General features: G+C 36.6%; 1 protein-coding gene across 1 annotated transcript in view; it reads right to left on the reverse strand.

The window, feature by feature from the left end:
• TAF4B (TATA-box binding protein associated factor 4b) overlaps window positions 1-26,637 on the reverse strand; it is a 124,181-nt gene that overhangs the window by 94,012 nt on the left and 3,532 nt on the right. The window contains exons 2-7 of the mRNA XM_078060486.1: window positions 15,460-15,605; window positions 14,171-14,278; window positions 10,736-10,897; window positions 10,515-10,637; window positions 7,023-7,112; window positions 3,208-3,822 (exon numbers count right to left, since the gene is read on the reverse strand). Coding sequence (XP_077916612.1) covers window positions 3,208-3,822; window positions 7,023-7,112; window positions 10,515-10,637; window positions 10,736-10,897; window positions 14,171-14,278; window positions 15,460-15,605 — 1,244 coding nt within the window. The remainder of the gene's footprint in view (window positions 1-3,207; window positions 3,823-7,022; window positions 7,113-10,514; window positions 10,638-10,735; window positions 10,898-14,170; window positions 14,279-15,459; window positions 15,606-26,637) is intronic.

Raw genomic sequence — 26,637 nt, forward strand, 5'->3', positions numbered from 1 at the left:
AGAATGTCCTAGTTCAAGCCTCTCTGTGGCATTACCACAGAGAATGACTTCTTTTGTGCCCCCAGGTAAAAATGTGTTATAAAACAGATTACAATGCATCTTCAGTGTCTAGATGCTCTGGTGTTTGACATTTTAAATAGGAAGGTATAAATACTGACATCAAATCTGCTGAGTAAAATTAAAACAAAGGCCAAATAAGAAAGCAGAATTCACAAGAAAAATTAAATTATTCCACATTTTTATACGAATGAAAGTAGGAGGTCAAAAAATCCCTAAAATTTACCATTAGATTTTCTTTTCTTTTTTTTTTTTAAGTAATCTCTACACCCAACGTGGGGCTCAAACTCACAATCCTGAGATCAAAAGTCCCATCCTCCCTGGACTCAGCCAGCCAGATTCCCCCCATTGGAAAATCTGTTACATTTTTTCTTGATTGAAATTGTTTCTCATGTATAACAAGTCAAACATACAAAATATAAATGCTGTCAAGATATCATTACCAGTCTTACTGTTTCAGGACACTCTAGATACCTAGAAGTTCTTGCTATGAGTACATCCTAATGGGAAAGACCCTGGGTTTTAGTCTGAGATCCAAGACTTGCTGAGTGCCAGTGGATGGGTCACTTAATGTTTCCAGATTCTAAAGTTTTCTTCCTGCCTTTTCTTCATCATAAAATTATTTTAAAACCCACAGTAATACCTGACATGCTTTTAAAACTCTACATAGCTGTAAAGTGTTATTTCACTTCAGGAACTAATATGTACCACAGATGTTCAATAAAGATTAGCACTGATTCAAGAATCACTTATGACCATAAAAAGGATTTCAATTCTGTTCAGTGCTACCAAAAAAGAGGCCTTTCCTTGAGGTGATTACTCTGTTTCAGTGGTTCCCAAAGCTGGCTGCTCAGACTGATGTTTAAGAATCACTGCTTCTAAAACTTATGGCCCGGGAGTAAATTCTGCAGAAGATATCCCAGAAGAAACTGAAGAAACAAAAACTTATGGCCCGGGAGTAAATTCTGCAGAAGATATCCCAGAAGAAACTGAAGAAACAAAAACTTATGGCCCGGGAGTAAATTCTGCAGAAGATATCCCAGAAGAAACTGAAGAAGAATCACTGCTTCTAAAAAGGTTTCATCTCTGAGATTAAATTCAAACAACCCAAGAGAAATTCTGCAAGGCAGGCACATTTCTTTACTTGAAAATCACACTCAGGGTAGGAAGGGATGAAAAATGATTAGCACCCAGGAAATGACATTACTTCCTACCTACCCAAGAGTTTGACCACTGTCCAAGCTGATCTTCCCCCTTTCTTTTTTTTTTTTTTTTAAGATTTTATTTATTTATTCATGAGAGACACAGCAGGGAACCTGATGCAGGACTCGATCCCAGGACCCCAGGATCATGACCTGAGCTGAAGGCAGATGCTTAACCATCTGAGCCACCCAGGTACCCTGATCTTCCCCCTTTCATCTTATGCCCATAGCTGACCTTTGCCTCAAAGACAATCATCCACAGATATTAACCTCTTCTCCTGATCAGACAACAAAGGCTGGGAAGTTTACTTAGATTTTATTATTCTCAGAAGCAGAATAAACTAAAACAATGAGATTTAACACACAGTCTTTAACATAAAGATTTATAAAAGAAAACAAGGGCAATTACCCAAAATTAAAAGAACAGCTAACTGTTATGGTATAAGGTAAGTGAGTTTACTAAGAAATGTAATTTTTAATTAATTCACCATGTAGTATTTCCTACAGGTTAGTAATAATCTGACAGTCTGTCTTGATTAAACTGGAATGTTCTAAACACTATGAAAATAAAGGGAAATCTCACTAAAATGAGTCAGGAGGCCAGAAGGGGAACCTCTCACACCCTATAACTAGTCATCAACTGCAGACCCCAACAGAAAGGGAGGTGCCTTGCATTCCCAACAGGAAGAAGCCTATCCTTTACTACGTCTGTAGGAGGAAGAGATTTTTCACCTTGCCCAGCAACAGCCCAGCCAATGAGAGACTGTCACAACTCAAGCCAATGAGAAGGCACTACACTTCGGTTTACTCCAGTGGACTTTTGTTAAAGCCTTTTCCAACTTCCCCCTTTCCTCTGTACAAGGCCATTCTTCTTTGTTCTCTAGATCTGCCTATGGTTTTGCCATATCTTGCTTGTCCTGAATTCTAATTTTTTGCTATTCCCAAATAAACCCATTTTTGCTGGTAAAATAATAGACAGTTTTATTTCTAAGGTTAACAACACAAAATGATAAACAGCTAAGATTTCTTTCACCTAAGAACCTCCCAACCTACCAAGTTTAGGAAAAACCACAACTTCATACTCATCTACTCCCCTCACTGTTTCCCTCTCCCCTTTGCACATTTTTCTTGAGAAATGTTACCATAACATTACTTCTGTAATGACCTTGCCCAAAAGATTCAGTCTGAATCTAATCTTGAGAAAACAATTAGATAAAACAAAGGACATTCTGCAAAACAACTAGCCTGGGTACTTAAAACTATTACAACAGAATGAGCAACTACAAAAGGCTGAGGAGTTGTTCTAGATTAAAGGAGCCTAAAGAGAAATGACAGGTAAATGCAATACGCAGTTCTTAATCAGAAACAACATCAAAAAAAGGGACATCATTGGGGCGCCTGGGTGGCTCAGTCCTTAAGCTTCTACCTTCGGCTCAGGTCACGATCTCAGGTTCCTGGTATCGAGCCCTGCATCGGGCTCTCTGCTCAGCGGAAAGCCTGCTTCTCCCTCACCCACTTCCCCTGCTTGTGTTCCCTCTCTCGCTGTGTCTCTCTCTGTCAAGTAAATAAAATCTTTAAAAAAAAAGAAAGGGACATTATTAGGTATAAAAGACACTGTTGGGACAACTGGGGAAAAAAAATCATACCAATATTAAATTTCCAAGTGTGATAATAAGTACGTGGCCATTATGTTAAAAAAAAAAATCCTTTTCCTTAAGAGATACACAGTACTTAGAGGTACAACGTCACAACTTCTGCAATTAACTCTCAAGTGGTTCAGGAAAAAGTTCTGTGTGTGTGCTTATGTGTGTGAATAGAGAGAGGGAGAGACTAAGCAAGTGTGATAAGTCAAGGATACTCAGGGGCTCATTTGACTAGTCTTGCCAGTTTTCTGAATGTTTGAAATTTTCAAAAAAAGAAACTGAGGAAGAAATGAAATGTTACTCACTAGCTGTTTGACTTGAACTGCCTGAGGAATCCCAGCTGGTTGTGAAAGGATGGGGCCCGGCTGTGCAAGTTTGATCTGGACTGGAGCAATGACGGCCTTGTCAGATGTGGTCCCAGCAGAAGTAACAACAGGTTTCACAGATGGAAGACAGAGAGCTGCTGCGGAAGCTTCTCCGAAAGTTACTGAGGGAAGGGCCAGCGTGACTGCTGCCCCAGAGACAACTGGCTTTTCAGGTTGAAGCGAGACTGCTGTAACTGTATTCTGTATAGATGTCACAAGTGGTTTTGGAGTCTGAAGCAAAACAGTTCCAGCTGTTGTTCCTCCTGGTGCAGCACATGGACCCACAGAATGAAGTGTCACAACTCCAGTTTTTGCTCCCCCTGGACCAGCGAGTGGATTCAGAGTCGGCACTGACACAGTACTGGGTGTTGTTGCTCCGGAAACAATGATGGGTTTTTCAGACTGGATTGAGCAAACTGTTGTCGTCACCACAGGAGAAGTGGTTGCTGTTGTGGTACAGGTAGCAATGACTACCTCATTAGAGGTCTGCTGAACACACTGCTGAATAAAGCTCTGGGAGCTGGGCATGAGTTGTCGTAAGGCATTCACACTTTTCTAGAAACAGGGGAGAAAAAAGAACCTGATAACTAAATAAATTAGCTGCTAGTAAAATAGAATTACTTTGTATTTCATAGCTTTACAATATAAGATAAATCAAAAGTATACCAGGTATTTCAGTTGAGTAAATCTGGTATCACTTGATAGTCATATCCTGCCAATATCCAGGATACAACCAAATAAACCAAAAGTGCTTTATTTTTCAATACAAAATTATTATCTCTCAGTATTAAATTTATTTTATATCCCTCAAGATCCATTTGGTAAAATAAAACACTGTGTCATACTTGTTTGTATTTACTTATACCCCATAATAGATCACTAATAATTATTCTATCAGTAAATTTCTTTATATGACAATAGAATCTAAAAAAAAAAAAAGTTTTTGTTAATTAACTTTCAAACTTTGGATAAAAACAGTCTTTAAATCAAAATAAAACCAATACAGGGGCGCCTGGGTGGCTCAGTCGTTAAGTGTTTGCCTTCGGCTCAGGTCATGGTCCCAGGGTCCTGGGATCGAGCCCCGCATCGGGCTCCCTGCTCGGCGGGAAGCCTGCTTCTCCCTCTCCCACTCCCTCTGCCTGTGTTCCCTCTCTCGCTGTGTCTCTCTCTGTCAAATAAATAAATAAAATCTTTAAAAAAAAATAAAATAAAATAAAAAATAAAACTAATACATGGGATGCCTGGGTGGCTCAGTTAAGTGTCTGCCGTCGGTTCGGATCGTGATCCCGGGGTCCTGGGATCGAGCCCCACATCGGGCTCCTTGCTCAGCGGGGAGCCTGCTTCTCCCTCTGCCTGCCGCTCCCCCTGCTTGTGCTCTCTCTCTCTGACAAATAAATAAAATCTTTTAAAAAACAAAATAAAACTAATACAAACAAGGTCAATTTCCTTAATTGAGCTAGAATATTTTCTGACTAGATTTTAAGTTGGTGTTTCTCCTTGTATCTTTCTGAAAGAGTAATGGCAGTTCAAACTAAAAAGTAGAACATTCTGCCTTTTCATCCTTGGGGGTTTTGTTTGTTTTTGTTTTTGAGTAAGGAAAAAAAAATGGAAAAGGAGGTAGATAGTAGATTATCTTTTGGTGAATTCAAGGGCTGTTTGGAAGTTTTCCTTGTTTTGACACTTAAATAAAGGCAGTCTGACTGAATTTTAGAAGCAAATGAGAACCATTGTTCTTCCTTTCCTTTCCTTTTAGTTACATCTTTTACTTTTTTTTTTTATTAAAAAGGATTGAGAAGTTCTTCTCTGAAGGTTTTCAAATATGTATATAAATGGTAACAAAGGAAAGTAAGAAGCAGAGTCTCATAATCTTTTTCCCAACTCAAAAAATGGTGGGAAACAAGCTGCTTTGGAAATATATGAACAAATGAAGTGATCTGATTAAATTTAAGCTAGAAATCTAATATGAAGGGGTCCTGAGAAAAACACAATTGGAACAAATGTTAAAATAATCAGACTCAAAGAGACTATTATAAAACTGTATATTAAATTATCTCTTGATCAGCTGGCCAGAGATTAAATGCTGAATCCCTCATCTCTACGCAACATTCAATGCTCAAGAGCTCTCAAAAATGGGGGGAAAAAATCTCAAGAAACAAATCACAAGGCTTAATAGATCCTTAGAAAATACATACAAACCACAAAAATTTTATGGTGTAGTATTTGGTAACTTTAAGGTAGTGTTACCCAGCAAGCAGAGTCAGATAAGATAAATTCTGGACCTGTAAGTTTGATAAATTAGTCGATATAAACAGTTTATCTCTAAAATGGAAAATACTATAATATCTAGCACCTAGTATCCTCAAAAGACTGATATGAAAAATAAGTGCAAACACTGCAAAGTAAAAGTAAAGTATCTAGCAAAGCATAGGATGAGTAAGAACATATGTGATTTCCTCCCTTCTCCCCCAGTGTCTCCAGTGAGTATGAAATATAGATAAATTCAAGAATTGTCAGGGTCATGTAGACAACCTATAGCTCAAAGAACTTTTGCACTGAAAGGGACCCAAGGAAGAACTGCCTCTAATTTCTCAATCAAGAGGATCATCCAAAAACAGGGCACTAGTCATTTGATATTAGATATTATGCTGAAGCTTCAACCTCCCTGTGCCCAGACCAAGTCTCCTCTAGCTAAAACATTCTCAGTTTCTTTAGCCATATTTTGTATCACATGATTGGCACACTCCTAATCAATGTGCTCACCCTCCTAGTGACAGTTTCCATTATTTTAATATCCTTCTGAAAATGTGGTGCTCCATTTCCCTTCCCACTCTTTTTTTACGAGACAACCAAAAGGAGTCTTCCACTGTGATGCCTCTTTCATCTCCTCTAGACAATTAAACCAAATAGTTCTTTTTAAATTTTTTAAAGATGTATTTATTTATTTGGGGGAGAGAGAGAGAGATTCAGAGAGCGAGCATGAGCAGGAGGGGCAGAGGGAGAGAGAATCTTGAGCACACTCCACACTGAGCCCAACACAGGGCTCAATCTCACAACCCTGAGATCACGACCTGAGCCGAAACCAAGAGTCGGACATTCAACCAACTGCCCCACCCAGGCACCCCTAAACCAAATATTTCTAAAGGCCACTCCTCATTCCATTATTTCAAAATTTATGGGATGACTCTGTGGTTAACTATAATTCCAGTTCTTTAATGACTTTTTAAATTTCAACTGGATTCCTCTTCAGCTTCTGAGTATCCAAAAAAAAAAAAAAATTTTTATAGTCTCTTGTTATCAAATATACTATTCTATGTCAAAATTCTACTTTATTCAACAAACCTTAGAAAAGAGTATGCTTACTAACAGTATAAATCAATTTTTAAAAATAACAGCTTTCCCACCAACTTTGGCACTATTTGATTTATTATTTCTAGGAGAATATGAGTCATTAGGACAAAGAAGAGGCCCTATTTTAAAGGAAAAGTCAAGCCTTTTAAGATGCAAGCTTTACCAATATAATCATTAAGTTATGTTCATGAATGAGATGTTACTTTTATTTTCTCAAAGTGTTCCAATCCAAAGAATATGGACTATGAACATTCTTAACAGATTACAACATTTGAGAGCTTTCTCCTACATTGTTAGTATCTTCACATAGCTATCTTATTGAAATATTCAGGATTCCAATTATTTTTAAAAATTATTTTAAGGTAATCTAACTCAAATAATTTCTTCAAAGTAACACATAACTTTACCTTAAGAAAAGGAACTAGGTGAGGCTGAGGTGAAGACTTGAGTTCAACATACAGTTGTCTAGTAAATTCTTCAGCTTCAATTTTTCCATCCTGAGAACGGCAGAAAGAAAAATACTTTTAGGTTTACAAATATTTTAAGAGGAAAGGCGTGTAACTCATGATTGATGTAAGGAGGTAAAAGACCTACCTGTACTGTGAAAACTATAATTGAACAGGACACAAATAAATGGAACCATATGCTATGTTCATGCACTGGAAGAATTAATACTGTTCAAGTCTCTATACTACCCAAAGCAACCTACAGTTTCAGTGCAATCCTTATCAAAACACCACCAACAGCATTTTTCACAGAATTAGAACAAATAATCCTAAAATTTGTGTGGAACCACAAAAGACCCTGAACAGCCAAAGCAATCTTGACGAAGAACAAAGATGGAGGTATCACAATCCCAGATTTCAAATTCTATTACAAAGCTATAGTAATCAAAACAGTATGGTACTGACACAAAAAAAGACACAGAGATCAATGGAACAGAATAGAGAGCTAAGAAATAAACCCACAATCATATGGTCAATTAATCTACAACAAAGAAGGCAAGAATATACCATGGGGAAAAGATAGTCTCTTCAATAAATGGTGTTGGGAAAACTGGACAGCTATATGCAAAAGAATGAAACTGGACCACTTTCTTAAATAACATACCCAAAAATAAACTCAAAATGGATTAAAGACCTAAATGTGAGACTCAAAACTATAAAGGTCCCAGAAGAAAATATAGGTGGTAACCCCTGGATTATTAGCCTTAGCAATATTTTTCTGGATATGCCTTCTTAGGCAAAGGAAATAAAAGCAAAAATAAATTACTGAGGCTATATCAAACTGAAAAGCTTTTGCAGAGTAAAGGAAACCATCAACAAAACAAAAAGGCAACATACTGAATAGGGAGAAGATATTCGCAAATGTCATATCTGATAAGGGGTTAAGATCCAAAATATACAAAGAATTCATAGAATTCAATGGCCAAAAATAATCTGATTAAAAATAGACTGAGGGGGCACCTGGGTGGCTCAGTCATTAAGCGTCTGCCTTCAGCTCAGGTCATGATCCCAGGGTTCTGGGATCGAGCTCCGCATCGGGCTCCCTGCTCAGCGGGAAGCCTGCTTCTCCATCTCCACTCCCCCTGCTTGTGTTCCCTCTCTCGCTGTGTCTCTGTCAAATAAATAAAATCTTAAAAAAAAAAAAAAACAGACTGAGGACCTGAATAGACATTTTTCCAAAGAAGACTTAGGATGGCCAACAGACACATGAAAAGATGCTCAACATCACTAATCATCAGGGAAATGAAAATAAAAACCACAATGATATATTACCTCACACCAGTCAAAATGGCTAACATCAAAAGGACAAGAAATAACAAGTGTTGGCAAGGATGTAGGGGAAAGGAAACCCTTGTGGACTGTTGGTAGGAATATAAATTGGTGTAGTCACTGTGGAAAACAGTATGAAGGTTTCTCAAAAATTTTTAAATTGAACATACAATCCAGTAATTCCACTTCTGAGGATTTACCCAAAGAAAACAAAAACACTAATTTGTAAAGATATATGCACTCCTATGTTTACTGAGCACTGTTTACAATAGCCAAGACATGAAAGCAACGTAAGCGTCCATTAATAGAAGACTAAAGAAGATGTGGTATATATATACAATGGAATATTACTCAGCCATGAAATAGAATGAGATCTTGCCATTCACAACATGGATGGACTTAGAGGGTTTTATGCTAACTGAAATAAATCAGAGAAAGACAAATACTGTAAGATTTCATATATATATATATATATATATGCAATTTATTTTTTTTTAAAGATTTCAGTCTTTTTTTTTTTTCTTTAAAGATTTTATCTATCTATTTGACAGAGAGAGACACAGCGAGAGAGGGAACACAAGCACCTACACCTAAAAGTAATACAATATCTATGTTAACTATACTTCAATCAAAACACCTAAAAGTAATACAATATCTATGTTAACTATACTTAAAAGTAATACAATATCTATGTTAACTATACTTCAATCAAAAATTAAAGATACCTAAAAGTAATACAATATCTATGTTAACTATACTTCAATCAAAAATTAAAAATTTAAGTTAATTGAAATTTTTAAGAATGCTTGAAAGTTAAAAACTTGCTTATAGGATTTATAATTTTAAATATCTAAAATAGTTTTCCCAAGTGGAAAACTAACCATTTCAAATGTGCTCTATTTCTAACAACTATAGGTAGCATAAAAAACAGTAGTAAAGAAAATATTTTAATATTTACAAATTATACTTGTTTTCCTGTGCAATATTTGAAATATACACATTTTCTGCTGGGAAAAAGTGACCATTTTTATACAAAAAATACACAAAATGCTCATTATATGGTCAGAGAAATCTGTATCTTTTAGTAGCTCAAAAACTCCAAAATTGTATTTGTCTATTATACCCTCAGCATATTTCTTAAGCATATAATATGCAATATTTGTTAATTTCCACCTTCATCTGCTTCAATATATCTAAGCAATTCACCTGAAAGAGGATATAAAACCTGAATGATGTATAATTTAATAGCTAAAAAACACAGCATCTTGGAACTTGGGAACTCCTAGATCATCACATTTATTACTCTTCTCATCTTACAGAAAAGAAAACTAAAACTTAAAATTAACTTACTTCCACAGGTTACAAAGTATGCTGTTTGAACTTACAAGAACTGAATTTCATTATTTGTTGATAGCCTGGCTTTCTGGCATTCGCAATTCTAGTAACAATTTTTTATTTGACCAAAGAGTCAACTTTCTCTCCAAGGCCTTTTATTTTTTTTAAGATTTATTTATTTGTTTTAGAGCGAGAAAGAGTGCATGCAGGGGTGGAGGGGCAGAGGGAGAGAGACTCCTCAAGCAGACTACCTGCTGAGCCTGGAGCCTGACACGGGGCTTGATTCCAAAGCCCTGAGATCATGACCTGAGCCAAAATCAAGAGTCGGACACTCAACCAATTGAGCCACCCAGGCACCCCTCCCCAAGGCCCTTTTTAAGCTAAGGCATACAGAAAGTAATATAATGGATCTACTTGTTTCAGATTTATTATCATTACAAATTAAAAAACAAAAGCTTATCAAAAAATCCATCTAAAATAAACCTCATTTAAAGATAAGTCCCATTTAGGCGCCTGGGTGGCTCAGTCGTTAAACGTCTGCCTTCGGCTCAGGTCATGGTCCCAGGGTCCTGGGATCGAGCCCTGCATCGGGCTCCCTGCTCCGCGGGAAGCCTGCTTCTCCCTCTCCCACTTCCCCTGCTTGTGTTCCCTCTCTTGCTGTGTCTCTCTCTCTGTCAAAAATAAATAAAATCTTAAAAAAAATAAAAATAAAAAAAATAAAGATAAGTCCCATTTAAAACATGTTCTACAAATTCTTACAGAATTTAAGCTTTCATAATACTAACTTACCAAAAGTTGTTCCACCAGTTTCTTCACATTCTGCCCCATTTCTGGAGACTGTGATCCACTACATGCTAGTTTTATTAACATTGCAAGGAAGTTCTTACATTTCTTCACATTTTCTAGCATCGCCTAAAGAGAGAAATATAAACACAAATGTTAGCTGGAAAACAGAATTCAAGAAAATTTCTAAAGAGCTGTATTCATGTGAGATGGAAGTGGGAGCTTACCGGAGAAAGACTCGTCTGAACAGCTGCTGAGTTCTCTGTGTTGAGACTGGGCTCATTTGAGGGGGCAGCTGATGCTCCCAAACTTGAAGGCTTCAGGGTAGTTACGGAATTCAACGGCTTTACAGGAGTAACTGTGACAACATTGGCTGGCACAGCTACAGACTGAAATTAGAAGTAGTGCACATTTAGATACGTATTACTATGAACTGTATCACAGCAGGTGCCTCGTTTCACACTTAGCAGACTACACATGGATCGTGACATCTTTGCTTTCATGTTATGTTCTACTAGTCTAAGGCATCAGAACACTGTTGTAAGAGCTCTGGACTTCAGTAGATCTGGTTTTCATTCTCATCTACCTACCTACTTTATTATTATTTTTTTTATGTTCAATGAGCCAACGTATCTACCTACCTACTTTTCACTGACACCTACTGAGTGTTGACTTCAAGCAAGTTACTTAATCTTGCTAATACTTTGATTCTCGTCTGTAAAAAAACAAGGACAGAAATGGTACCTCCCTACTCTCCTAGGTTTGTTTGTGAAAAACAGTACCAAGTGCATGGTCCTCAAAACACATTATTAATACTTCTCTAAAAAGAATTTGAAATACTAAGTTTTTATATGAAAATACAGAATATCCTATTCCGTAATTTTCTGCTTTTTCTTAAGTATAAAGCAGAGAGATCTACTGATCATCTTATACTCAGATAAGCTGCTTTTATCTAGACTCTTAGAGTAAGCATAATGAATATTACAAACTGTGATAGCTTATTTTCACACTGAAAAGAATTTTGGTTATGTCTTCCACCTTCTATTGAAATGAGGTGTGATTATAGCACCACCCGCAGGATAAAAAGTTTAATACAAGAAATCACAAGTCAGGCAATAATTTAGACAACTCCGATAAAGCAAAAATCTTATTTTAAAACAAACACAAAGTTACAGAACATGAGTCAAGTTTGAGAGTGATGGGAGAGACAACAGTATTTACAACTGACCCAGAAAACTGAACACTGCACCATCATTTTAATTTAAATATTTGTATTCCAGAGGTATACAACACAAAAAGGTCAGGTTGCAATCACCTTCAAGAAAATTTCCTTTGGTAACGGTCAAAATAAGTGAATTCAAATGTACACCAAAATTTCCCACTTTAGAAAGACTGGAGCATATATTAGATGAAGCATGCTTTAAGGGTAAAAATGGGGAAAAAATTTAAAACACTGATTAATGGTGAAGAGACTAGAATGATGAAATGTTAAGCAAAAAAGGTAAAAATAACTGCACCTAATTTAGCGAAATATTATTAAAGTAGATCTCAAGGCAACAATGAAAATGAGTCACCTTCCTACTCCTAGCCTTAGTTCTGCTCTCCAAGGACAACTACTGTGCAGTTTCTCTGAATCCTTTTGGAGACTATCTAATAAACTTTTTCAGCTTAATCTACAGTAATTAAATACTCTTTCTTCAGTGAGTCTATATTTATACTCCGCCATTAACTCCTTATACTATTATATTAAAGAAAGCATAATCTAAAACTTTAGCTAGTGATTATGATTACCCTTCTGGACTAATGGGAAGGGTTCCTCTCCCTTATGAAGTGAAGTAAGAGCCAATGAAATGCGAGCTCAGGAAAAGCATCCTATTTTTTGTGAACATTTACGGCATTTCTACTTTCCTTGTTAATATTTTATAGCCTCTAGTACAAAATCTGTCCTTCACAACTCTAATATAGCTACTAGCTGCTGTACCTTACCAGATACCCGCACCTTCCAGGCCAATTCTTCCTCCTAAGAGGGACAAGGAGGTACACAATCCCAGTCTTACTCTACCTACATAATCCCACTGCAGTAATGGGTGGACCATCTTAAACTCAATCATAACTCCTGATATTGAAGCCCAGCCCATTCTATTTCCATGCTTTGCAAGACCACATTGGCACTGATTATGAATGTCTGGGGGGCATGACCTAGAAGCTGGCAGCCTAGTAAAGTATCAGAACAGCCAGCAGAGGGCACAGGTGAAGTGCAAACTCAGGCAATACTCAATGAAGATGGAATTCCATCCTCCAAGATTCAGTGTAAGCTGTATCAAGAAACTCTATGGTACTATGTCTCCAATAGGACAAATACATGAAAACCAAGGAGTAGAGGAGCAGAGGGATGAATGGAACCACTTATCATCACTCCCAAAGACGCAATGGGGGACCCTGTGCTTCCCATTTCTACCCACAGGGAACACACTTTCACCAGAGAACACAGCAAGAGTTCCCATAAGCTAGACACCATGGCTGCCTCCTGGGTACTTCAGGTTCCTGGTGTCTAAGGAACAGCAGTAAAGAATCATTATCATGGCAGGAATAATTGACCTGACATCTGGAATAGGTAGGGTTGCTATTACACAACAGAAACTGAGGAAGAATATATGTGGTGAATCCAGGTGATCCACTTAAGCGCCTGCTGGTGTTTCTTTCCCCAGTTGTTATGACACCATGTCTCAAGAGAGCATGGTGAGTAGGACCTCAGATCGCTCAGGGATGAAGGTCTGGTCACACCACCAGTTAAGTTACCAAGACCAGCAGAGTTATTAATTGAGAATGGAGAGAATCTAGAATGAAGAGGAGAGTCAAGGAGGGAGATGATGAGTATCAGCAACAGTGGTGAAGACTGTAGTTCATCCTAGTAACCTCCTCTTCTTTGTTTCCCCAAGGAAGAAACCCACTGGAATTCCAAAAGATCTGGTCTTTAACATATTTAAGGAAGTAGATCCCAGTGACACCAGGAGTAAACTGTGATATACCATTACAAGAAAATCTGTTTTGTCCCAGCTGTGGGGAATGCTATTATATAGCCCACAGATGTCAGTTCTTTCAGGATTTGTCTAAACTACAAAGAATTACCCTGCCCAACAGCACAACTTCCTTGTGGAGCTGACATCCAGTGACTTATCCCAGAGGGGGAATGAAGGCCCAGCTGACGAATGCTGGCACACAGTAGAACAACTCTGACAGGCCGCATTTCCTCCAGTGTTCACCCAGTTGGCAGAGGCTTTACTGGGCCTGCATCTAGTTCAAAGTCTTATCCTCCTTCCCTTCCACAGATATCGATAATTAATAAATACCTCCTATGCCAAAATTCTGTCCTGACAACTGCTTCTAGACCCTCTGACACATGGCTATTAGATGCATTTGTATTAATTTATTACATGCAAGTAAAACTGATATTCCAAGATCATACACGATGTTTATCTTGTGTTTTCCACAGCTCCAACCGTTCCCACTTTGATAAGTGTCACCAAATATCACTGAATTGCTTTCTTCAAGGTCACATGGTCATTGTGGCAACTTATACATCTGGCAGAAAATAGCTAAATGAGAAAGAAAGATGAGAGAAAAACCAGTGCATGCATGGACAGAAGTCAGTCACAACTTACTTGTACTGAGGAAGGCTTCGGAACAGTGGTTACAACAGTAGTTCCTATTTGTGCCAATTTTTTAACAGGTGCCACTGCCACTTTCTTAATTAACTGTGAACTAGAATTCTGGGGCGGGGGGGGGAGGGAGGAGAGATAATAGAGTCATCAGCATTAGTAATTTTAAATCAATCAGTACTACTGTAAACATTAAACATTAAAACACTTCACCATAGCAAACTTCTTTGTTATAACTGGCTTTAAAACCTTAGAGATTTTAAGCACGTTTTCCACTATGAACCTAACTGGTCAACTGGCCAACTGACACCCACTTCGTTTTCCTAAGGAGGCAACTGATTTAACAAATAAATATCACAGTATTTTAGCATTAAAATCTTGAACTTTACTCTTTGGCTCATAGAGAAAATAAATGGATTCTTATTTAACACCTAATTATAAACAAAAATCTGCTAACCTATCTTCTCAACTTACAGCAGTTAGATAAAGCAAATTGGAAAGGAAAGGAGAAGCTGTCATTGAAAGATACAGTAACAGAGAAAATGGTCGAGAACCTAGAACCAAATACTAGGAAAGCACAAAATGGGGGCTAGTGGGGGAGCGGACAGAACTGGCAGCAAATATTACCACAGAATACTATGCAATCCTTCATTAGGATGAGCCTGACTCATCAAGAAAATGTTATACCACATTCAGCATTTTTTATTTTACCAGAGAAAGACGCCATTAAGAAAAATTTTTTATTGTATTTTTTCTTTTTCTTGTTGTAAAAAAAATTTTTTTTTAACCTCTGGCACACAAGATAAATTTTAGTTAGTTACCTGGAAAAATTATCATGTATGTAAAATTAACCATTTTCTAACAACACCAACTAATGAAATATTACAGATTTCTGAATTTCTTAAAAGTCAGTCCTGTAAGGTATGTATAAAAATGAACACCATAAACTGTAGTGTTAATATTTTATACCACAAATTAAAATTGAAACAGAATGATTATTTTCTTTCCATTCAGAGATACAAATAGCCCTTTGAACATTCCCTTGAGGACCATAAAATCTTTGAGTATGAAGAAAAATCATTAGTATTTTAGCAAATACCAAATGACAAAACCAAACACCTTAATTAACATGTTCAAAGAAAGTGGCTTAATTCAAAAAGTTGAGCAGAATCACCTATTATTCTTATTGACAAATACACATTTATAGGAAGAAAATAGCTGGAAAATTAAGGAGGATTAAAAAAACTAATAATAAAAAAATTAAAAAATAAAAAAAAACTACGGTATATTACCGGCATTGTACAGATTTTGACTGTGTGAGTATTCGTTGGTACAGCTGGCCTTGAAGTTATGTTAGTAGTGGTCTCTGCTCTTGTCACAGCTTGCTGAGGAGATACCAACATCAACTGGCCACTGTTACTTTTGATCAAAACTGTTCCTAGAGTTAGAAGAAAGCAAAATATGACTTCTAAGCTAATAAATGAAACAATCATCATGTATTTTGTGTTCTGACCACTTCTTTCAACACTGTAAAATGCTCTGAATAAGTGATTAATACATACTGAATTCCATGTATACTAATTATTATGCTACTTAAAAGGAGCCAAAACACTTTTCCTTCATGACATCAAACTATAGAACTACAGTAAGATGGTAATGGTAATGGAACCAGATTACACAAAGTAACCGATGGAATAAATTGGAGAATTCCAAAATAGACCCATGCAGATATGTTATATCAAATTCTCCTAGGAGGCACTGCAGATTAGTGAGGAAAAGAGCAACTATTCGATAAATAAGGCTGTGTCAATTAGTTATCTACATGGAAAAGATTAAAAGTTTCACACCACACAGAAAACCCCAAGGGCATTAAGAGTACAAAGGTAAAAAGTAAAACCTTTAAACTCTTAGATAATGTAGAAAATTATCTTTCTGAACTTGGAATAGGGAAGAATTTCTTAAAATAAGTCTGATGCATTAAAGTATATTAAAAAAATTTTTTTTTGTTTAGCAAAAGACACCATCAGGTAAAAAACAAACGACAAAATGGGAGACAATTTTAGTTCACTTATGTTCAAAGGACAAATATCCAAAATGCACAAAAGAAACACAAATGGCAATGACGAGGAAAAGTAAATTAAGACCACAGTGAGATATCACTTTATATATACCTAGAAAGACAAAAATTAAGAAGTCCAATGACAATATTAAGTGTTAGAGAGATGTGCAGCAACAGGAACTTTAACATCTTGATGACGGTAATATAATTTGGTACAACTGCTTTGTTCAACTTTACATGATTGTGCCAAACTGACTCCCATTTGCACACTCTTTAACCCAGTATTTCTAATCTAAAGAAATTCGTGTCCATGTCAGTAGGAGGCGCAAACAAGAATATTCATAGCTGAAGTTCCATTTCCAGAAAGGGAGCATGAAGAGCTCAACACACCTGCTCCCCAGCAAAGCAAGCATAACTGGTGAAAATTATTTTTAAAAACAACTATTTAAAGTCTTTGGAAATTGCGTGAAGGCATACAGAAAATGACTTCATTATTAATGAGGATTTACTAAAACTCAGTAAGCACAGCAAGAAACAGTGGCATCTCAATCACGACTCACTCCCTTTCCCTTCTCAGATCAGGCAGTGTGGCCAACAAAGGCCCCCTCTCTCTCCCTCCCAAGCTCCCAGTTGAGGGCTATGGTATCTCTCTGGGAGGAGCAGGCCTCCAGCATTTCTGATCTCCCCCACAATGAGCTGCATACAGCAGAGGACAAATTTGAGACAAGTGCATCCAGAGGTTTCTAGGCTTCTTTTATTCATCTCTACTCATAAAGGGAAGGCTCTACTTCAGCGATGGCACACTAAAAGTATCTGGACCTCACTCTCCCTCAATCCAGTTCTTTTGTAGGATGGAGGTTCCATGCTGGAAGAAGTAAGTAGATAAGACCAGATGGTGGTAGCCCAGTACCCCACTCCTAAAGCAGGGATACTGCCCACAAAGAAGCATTCCACAGTCCTGATCCCCACTCCAAATATCTCTATAGTGAAGCTGACTTTATTTCAACACAGTGTAGGGAAGCTCAAAGGTAACAGCACTCTCAAATACAACAAAAACAATTAAAAGAAGGATGGTAGCTTCGTGACAGATACAAGCTAGGCCTTGGCCTAGCTCTAGTTTATCAGAGAAAACCAGAAATAAAAACAGCTAAGAAGGGCCCTCTTGATGTCAGAACAAACCTCAAATATTAAAAGTAGCCTAAATTTAATTGGATCAGACTATGGAACAAGTTGGGCCCTATGGCATTGTTGAAAACAATAGGGTAAATGGCTGGCAAAGGTAGAGCCTAATACCTGGGTGTGATACCAAGAGACACACAGCTTAACAGAGAAATCAGAGAAAGAGAAAGTCAAGGAGAGCCCTGTCATCTCAGGGTGGCTGAGCTTATGCCCATGGTTGTGCCCTCTGAGGAGCAACATCAAAGGCTTCCCACTGTGGGGAAAAATAGACTTCACTAGAATAAACCAATCAGACATTTAAAAAAAAAAAAAAAAGCAAACAATAATACACTCAAGGGAACAGGGGGCAGAATCCAGAGTTGCTGCAATATATTAAATTTTTAAAGATTTTATTTATTTATTCATTTACTTGAAGGGGGGCAGAAGGAGAGAGAGAAGCAGACTCCCTGTTGAGCAGGGAGTCCAATGGAGGGCTCGACCCCAGACCCTGAGATCATGACCTGAGCCAAAGGCAGATGCTTAACCAACTGAGCCACCTAGGCACCCCAACATACTAGTTTTGAATAACAAGTTACACAACATGCAAAGAAAAAGAAAAGCATGACACACAGGAAAAAAGGCAGGCAAGAAAAACCACCTATGAGAAGGACTGGCTGTCAGATCTAATAACAAAAACTTCAAAGTAAACATTATAAATATGTTCAAAAGACTAAAGGAGACCATGCTTAAACAAGCGAAGGAAGGTATGATATCATCAAATAGAGATGATTGCTAGAAAGATAGATATTATTAAAGGAAAAAAAACAACTTCGGTAGTTAAAAAAAATACAGTAACAAAAAAATCCACTAGATACCTCTGAAACAAATAATGCAATATATATATATAAAAAAAAAAATCCACTAGAGGGGCTCAACAGTGAAACTGAATGAGTAGAAGATCAGTGAACTTGGAAGATAGATGAATGGAGATTATTAAATCCAAAGAATGGAGAGAAAAAAGAATGAAGAAAAATGAACACAGCCTCAGAGAAATGTGTACCACTGAAAGGCACAGCAACATAGGCATAATTTGAGTACCAGAGAGGGAGGACAAGAGAAACAGAAAGAGAGATAAAGAAACAGAAAAATATTCAAAGAAATAATGGCTGACAACTCCCCAAATTTGAGGAAGAATAATCTAGATGTCCAAGTAGTTCAACAAACTCTAATACATTCAAAGAGATCCACACCAAGACACTTCAAAATAAAAATGTTCGACTATTAAAAGAAAATCTTGAGAACAGCAAGAGAAAAAGGACTCCTTATTTACAAGAGATCCTCTACAGGATTAACAGCTGACCTCTCATCAAAAACAATGGAGGCCAGAAGGCAGTGAAATGACATATTCCACTTGCCGAAAGCAAAAAAAAAAAAAAAAAAAATCAACCAACAATCAGATATTCATTAAAAATATCTTTCAAAATTGAAGGCAAAATAAAGACATTCCCAGATAGGGGCGCCTGGCTCAGTCGGTTAAGCGTCTGCCTTTGGCTCGGGTCAGGATCCCAGAACCCTGGGATTGAGCCCCATTTTGGGCTCTCTGCTCAGTGGGGAGACTACTTCTCCCTCTTCCCCTCCCCTCTTTTTCTCTCTCTCTGTCAAATAAATAAATAAAATCTTAAAAAAAAAAAAAAAAGACACTCCCAGAATAAAACTGAGTGGACTGGTTGACTAGCAGACACACCATGCAAGAAATACTAAACAAAGTTGTCCAGGCTCAAAACAAGTGATCCCAGGAGTAATTCAAATTCACATGAAAATGAAAAAGGGCACTGGGAAAGGGTGATTACATAATTTGACAATATAAGTAAATGCTTATTAATTCTGCTTTCTTCTCTTAATTTTTTTAAAGAAATTGTGTAGAAAAATATGTATATAATTATGTTTTTGGACCCATAACATAAAAATGTAATATATTTGTGAATAACAGCAGAAAGGAAGTGGATGGGACTGAAGTTGTATCACACTAAGGAAATGACTTTGGTTGAAAACAAATGAAGAAAACCAGAAACGGTAACTAAGAGAGTAATAAAACAAATGCTACAAATATGTCCTGTGCTCCTTTCTTCTGTCAGTTTCTTTAAAAAACAAAAAGTTACATAAGGTAATAATTATAACAAGGTATTTGTTGGGTTTCTAACATATCTAGGTGCAATATGTAGAGCAATAATAGTACAAAATAAAAAAGGGGGAGGAAAATGAGCTAAATAGAAATGTTTCTATATCTCACCCAATTAAGTTATTATAAATGTGAAATAAATTCTTACTAGAATTTATTAGATATATATACAACATATACTAGATATATTTTGTAACCTCTAGAACCACTAAATATATATATTGAAAAATTATAAAGAAAACAAAGTGTCACACTAGAAAATATTCACTTAATGCAAAGGAAAGCAGGAAAAAAGGAATACAGGAACAAAAATGAGAGGATATATAGAAACAAAAATAAATGGCAGACCTAAACCTAACTACAGAAATAACATTACATGTTAACAGATTAAATAATCCAATCAAAAGGCAAAGTGTCAAACCAGACCAAAAAAAGATAAGGTCCAACTATATGCTGCCTACAGGAGACATACTTCAGACTCAAATATAAAACAAAGTTGAAAGTAAATGGCATATCATACAACAGTAACCATAAGAAAGCTAGCATGGCCATACTAATATCAGACAAAATAGTCTAAAAGTGTTACTAGAGATAAAGAGGTGGCATATGATAATTGATAAAACACCCAATGGATCAGGAATATTGACAATTATAAACATTTTTGCAACAACAAACAGCCCAAAATACATGAAGCAAAAGCTGACATAAAGGAAGGGAAAAACAGAAATGCAACGATAATAGTTGAAAGACTTAAATACCCCACTTTCAACAAAGGATAGACAACTATATAGAAGATCAACAAGGAAATCAAATACTTCAACAATACTATAAACCAAACAAATCTAAAACACACCTATAGAATATTCTACCCAATAACAGCATTCTCCTTAAGTGCACATGGAACATTCTCAGTATAGACCACATGCTAGGACATAGAACAAGCCCCAGTAAATTTTAAAAGACTGAACTCATACAATGTATAGTCTCTAACTACACTGGAATGAAATTTGAAATCAACAACAAAAAGAAATTGGGGGAACTCAGAAATATTTAGAAATTAATTACTCCTAAGTAGTCATTTGTCAATGAAGAAATCACAAGGGAAATTGGAAAATACCTTGAAATGAGTGAAAATGAAGACATAATAAACCAAACTTTATGGCATGCAGATAAAGCAGTGCTTAGAGGGACATTTATAGTCACAAATGCAGTATTTAAAAAGGGGGTGCCTGGGTGGCTCAGTAAGTTAAGCATCCCAACTCTTGATTTTGGCTCAGGTCATGATCTCAGGGTCACGAGATCCATCGAGCCCTGTGTTGGGCTCTGTGCTGGGTGTGGAGCCTGCTTAAGATCCTCTCTCTCCCTCTCCCTCTGCCCCTCCCCCCACCCCCTATTCCTCCCTCTCTCTCTTAAAAAGGAAGATTCAAGGGGCAACTGGGTGGCTCAGTCAGTCTTACTCTTGATCTTAGCTCAGGTCTTGATCTCAAGGTCGTGAGTATAAGCTCCACTGGGTGTGGAGCCTACTTAAAAAAAAAGGAAGATTCAAATCAATAACTTAAACTTCCGTCTTAAGATACTGGGGGAAAAAAGCAAAATAAAAACTAAAGCAAGCAGATGAAAGAAATTAATAAAGATTAGAGCAGAGGTAAATAGAGAGTACAAAAACAATTGAGAAAAAGAAAAACAAAAATGGGTTCTGGGAAAAGACCAACAAAATTTAAAAACCTTTACCAGACTGACTAAGAAAAAATAAGAGAAGGCTCAAACTACTAAAACCAGGAATGAAAGAAGGGACATTACTACTACTTTATAGAAAGAAGGATAATAAGGGAATAATACTATGAATAATTGTAAACCAATAAATTAGATGACTTACATGAAATGGACAAATTCTTAAAAACAAAAAACTACTGTAACTGACTCAAGAAAATAGGCTCAAGAACCTAGGGGCGCCTGGGTGGCTCAGTCGGTTAAGCATCTGCCTCGGCTCAGGTCATTATCCCAGAGTTCTGGGATGGAGCCCTACATCGGGCTCCCTGCTGAGCAGGGAGCCTGCTTCTCCTTCTCCCTCTGCCCCTCCCTGCCACTTGTGCTCTCTCTCTCTCTCTCAAATAAATAAAATCTTGGAAAGAAAAGAAAGGAAAGGAAAGGAAAAGAAGAGAAAAAAGAGGGAACCTGAAGAGGGCTCTAACAAATGAATTTAATTACTAATCAAAAAAAAGTATCCACAAGATAAGCCCAGGTCCACATGGCTTCACTGGTGAATTCTACCAAACATCCAAGGAAAAATTAATACTAATCATTCACAAACTCTTCCAAAAAATAGAAGGAAACATGTATCAACCCATTCTGTAAGATCAGTGGTACCCTGATACAAAAACCACATAAAGACATCACAAAAAAACTAGAGACCAATATGCCTTATAAATATAGATGCAGAAAGTCCCAACAAAGTACTAGCAAAGTGAATACAGCAGCACAAAAAAAGTGTTATACTCCATCAAGTAATATTTATCTCAGTGTGAAAGGCTGGTCTAACATACAAACATTACTGTAAAAAAGCATATCAATATAAGACAAAAACCCCAGGATCATCTCAACAGATGCAGAAAAAGCATCTGACAAAATCTAACACCCCTTTTTTCATGATGAAAACACTCAAAATAGGAATAAAAGCAAACTTCCTCAACCTGGTAAAAGAGATCTACAAAAAACTCACACCCAACATCACATTTAATGGTGAAAGACTAAATGCTTTCCCCTTAAGATGAGGAATAAGACAAAGATACCTGTGATGAGAAATGAGACAAGAATGCCTGCAATCACTACTTCTATTCAACACTGTACTGAGTTCTAACCAGGGTAATTAAGCAAGAAAATGAAATAAAAGGCATCCAAAGAAAGCAGTAAAACCATCTATTCACAGGTAATACGATCTTCTATGTAGAAATCCTAACAAATCCACAAAAAAAACTATTAAAACTAGTAAGTTCAGTTAGGTGGCAGGATACAGAATCAATGTATAAAAATCAGCTGTATTTTTATACATTTGCAATGAATGACTAAATGGAACAAAGAAAACAATGCCACTGACAATAGCACCAAAAATAATAATATACTGATAAATTAAACAAAATAAGTACAACACCAATACTCTGGAAACTACAAAATGCTTTTGAAAGAAATTAAAAATCTAAATAAATGGAAAGACACCCCATATTTGTGGATTGAGACTTAATACCTACTTTCCAAGATCATTAACAGGATTAAATGAGATAATACTTTCAAGTAGGCTTTTGAATTTTAAAGTTATCAATAGTAATAACTGTAATTAATACCAAAAGGTTCACAATCCAAACTTTTCTTCAACTAAATACTCAAAACTTCAGTAGGAAGTAGTATTAGAATAGTTGAAGACAATACTGAGAATAAAATAACAAGAGCTCATCTAAAGTCAATGCTCTTCTAACTGAAGTGTTTATCTATCCCAAAGGCCCAGTTCTAATGAGCAACAACCTAGTGAAAAGGACTTATAAACATATAAAGGAAACTGAACAGTAGTCTCTTTTCTGAAAACCAGCTACCAAGTCTCTTTGAATCAAATCCTGATAAATTTGACTCATTTTCCAATCATAAAAGGATAACCAGTTTGCCTACTTATCCTACAGACATGTTGAAAGAAAGTAAACATACATTAGGTTACAGAGCACCTTTCCTCTAAAAATATTAAGATGTTAAAGTGTAAAGTGGTCCTGTGCTCATTCTCTATCTGGTACATAATTTAACAGAATACTCTACTCATCTGACCAGTGAACTGCTATGTCCTAAGATGACTTTCCTATTTTGTCTTGGCTACAAGTTGATCTGGATGGTGGCTCTGATTGCCCAACTTCCTAGCATTGGTAAATACTGACCCTGAAAGGATAGCAGACCACACAAATCTAAGAGCCAGAAAAACTTCAGAATTCACCTATTATAATTTAGTATCTATACATAATTGCCTGACTGGTGACCTTCTAGTCTCTACTGAAATGTAGGGTTAAGAAGGTGGAGATGTACAAATGCCACCCCTTCACAAGTAGAGCAGAAATACAAAGTTATTCCTTAATACAGAACCAAAAATATTCTTCCCATAATATTCACTGATAGGTCCCTTGTGCAAGCACACAAAACAAGCCTACTTTCATTTCCACAGGGCAGTCCTTTAAACACTTAAAGGCAGACAAACATACCCAAAGTTGTTTTCTTGCTCAGGCACCAGGGCCCCAATTCTTTTAATTTTTTTATATCATAGTTTCCCTTACTGAGCTTAAAGTCACTTAAATTTTTTTCCTCTCATCCCAATAATTGAGTGAATAAAAGAAAAACTTAAGGGGCGCCTGGGTGGCTCAGTTGGTTACGGCTCGGGTCATGATGGAGCCCCACGTTGGGCTCTCTGCTCAGTGGGGAGCCTGTTTCTCCCTCTCCCTCTGCCTGTTGCTCCCCCTGCTTGTGCTCTCTCTCTGTCAAATAAATAAAATCTTTATTAAAAAAAAAAAGAAAGAAAGAAAAACTTCAAATCAATCAGTAAGTTTTTATCCCAGATTCTACTATCAGTTATGGCACATCTTCTCTATTCTCCAGTTACACAATGGATTTGTCAAAACAGAACTTCTATTAACTTTATTAAATTTCATCTTTTTTTTTTTTTAAAGATTATATTTATTTGACAGAGAGAGACACAGCGAGAGAGGGAAGACAAGCAGAGGGAGGGGAGAGGGAGAAGCAGGCTTCCCGCCGAGCAGAGAGCCCGATGCAGGGCTCGATCCCAGGACCCTGGGATCATGACCTGAGCCGAAGGCAGACGCTTAACGACTGAGCCACCCAGGCGCCCCTAAATTTCATCTTTTAAAAGTAGGATCATATGTTTTCAGGTGGTTTTACCTTCTTTTTAACTTGCCATATTTGTTTTTACACGTCTTAGTTTACAAAAATAATATTGTTGGAGAAAAATTAAGCCCAGAATAACCCAAGGAAATTCTCAAAATCTCTTTAATTTCCAGGAGACGTACTGTGTCTATTTACCACCGCATCCATGGTAATGAGCATAAAACCTAGTATACAGTTAGCACTGAAATGTGTGAGTAGGTTAAAAAATACAGAACTTTAAAATACTTGTATTTCCTTGATCCAGAAATTCCAAAATTCTTGGAATTTGTTATCTGTCCCAAGAAAATAAGACACACATCACAATCTAAATATAAAAACATTCTGTTTACTTTTAAGTAATCTTTTTAAACAAAAAGGCAGAAGCAACCTAAATGAATAAAGAAAAGATTAAGTAATGGATTATGCACCCATTAAAATTAAACTTTTGAGGTTAGAACATACAAAATTGTCACTATATAATGATAAGTGGAAAAGAAGGATATAGAAATTAAATAACAGAATCCCAATTATGTAAAAAAGAAAAAAAATAAAGGAAGCATCCACACATTTTTTTCCCCAAAGAAACTAAACTTTGGGGGGAGTGAAATGTTCTCCATATCTTGGAGTGGTGGCTATATCTTTGTCAAATTTTTCAAAACTTACTGTAAATGGTTTCCTTTTTAAAATAAATATACATGTAAAAAACTGTAACTCCATAAAGTTTATATAAAAAAGGAAACTAAAAGATATACTCAAAACATTTGGGGTGATTTTTCTGTACTTTCCAAATTTTGAGTAACAGACATAAAAAAGTGGGGGCACACAGACACTGAGGTTATTTCAAAATCCATCCTTTGAAATTATAATAAAATCTTTTAAAAAATAAATTATAGTGAATTTGGTGGATGCCAATATACATTAGATAAATAGCAACCAGAGTACCTATAGCCCAATGCTATACAGGTACCTTAAATATTTAGGGCATGCCTGCTATGCAACTCTGTATTCCACACAAATGGTGTTCTTTAGAGTTCTGTGACATGTAGACCTATATTCTTAGTTAACTCACATGATACTTCTATGAAGAAGGTATGATCCCCTTCTAGACATAAGAAAACTGACACTGAGGATGAGGTTAATAAACTTGCCCCAAATCACAGACTTATTAAGTGGTAGAGCTGGGATTCAAATCCAGGTCTGTTGATTCCAAGGCCAATGTTCTGCCCTTTATTGCTACACTTCACTGCTTTCCACAAGAGGCTAACCCACCAAGCCCCTTATCATCTATAAATGTGATTAGCACACCTAGTCCTTACTCTGAACTAAACTAGCCCTGAACTAATAAACCTTCCCAGCTACTCTATATTATATACTTACTTTACTTCACAAACTAACAAGAGCCCTCTTAGGCATAGTTATTCAGTAAGTAACAAATCTATATAACATTATCATCCACCCACATTTCTCTACATTTGAAGTCGATCTCTCTCCACTCAATTATAGGACTCATCTACTCTTACTGTTAATGAAAGTCAAGTCTGGAAAATTACTTATTAGATTTCATAGGTAGATTTTTATTTTATTTTTTAATTTTTTTTTAAGACGGTATTTATTTGTTTGACAGAGAGAGAGCACAAGCAGGGGGAGCGGCAGGCAGAGGGACAGGGAGAAGCAGGCTCCCCACTGAGCAGAGAGGACCCTGGGATCATGACCCCAGCCGAAGGCAGACACTTAACTGACTGAGCCACCCAGGCACCCCCATAGCTTTTTAAAATTAAGTATTAACATTGTTGATTATGCATTTTAATGATCTTTTGGGGATAAAATTTGGTAATCCTATGAAAAGATTACCTTTTGAAACAACAATTCCACTTCTAGCAATTTATCCTATAAAAAACACATTTACAAAACGGCACAAAAATACACAAAGATGTTTATTATAGCATCATTTGTAATAACAGAAAGTAGTGCAAACAATATCAATATCTACGAATAGCAAAGTGGTCAAAACATGATGGTACATTGATACAGTGGACTAGTTAGCAATTTAAAAAATGAGGAAGATTTATAGTTACTAACATGAAAAGGATAACACTGTTAATAGCAATACTCTGGTGAAGGGGGTATATTACATTTCAGTAATGCTTTTTTTTTTTTACATGAGCA

Source organism: Halichoerus grypus, chromosome 13 (assembly GCF_964656455.1).
Source record: "Halichoerus grypus chromosome 13, mHalGry1.hap1.1, whole genome shotgun sequence".
Classification (NCBI taxonomy): domain Eukaryota; kingdom Metazoa; phylum Chordata; class Mammalia; order Carnivora; family Phocidae; genus Halichoerus; species Halichoerus grypus.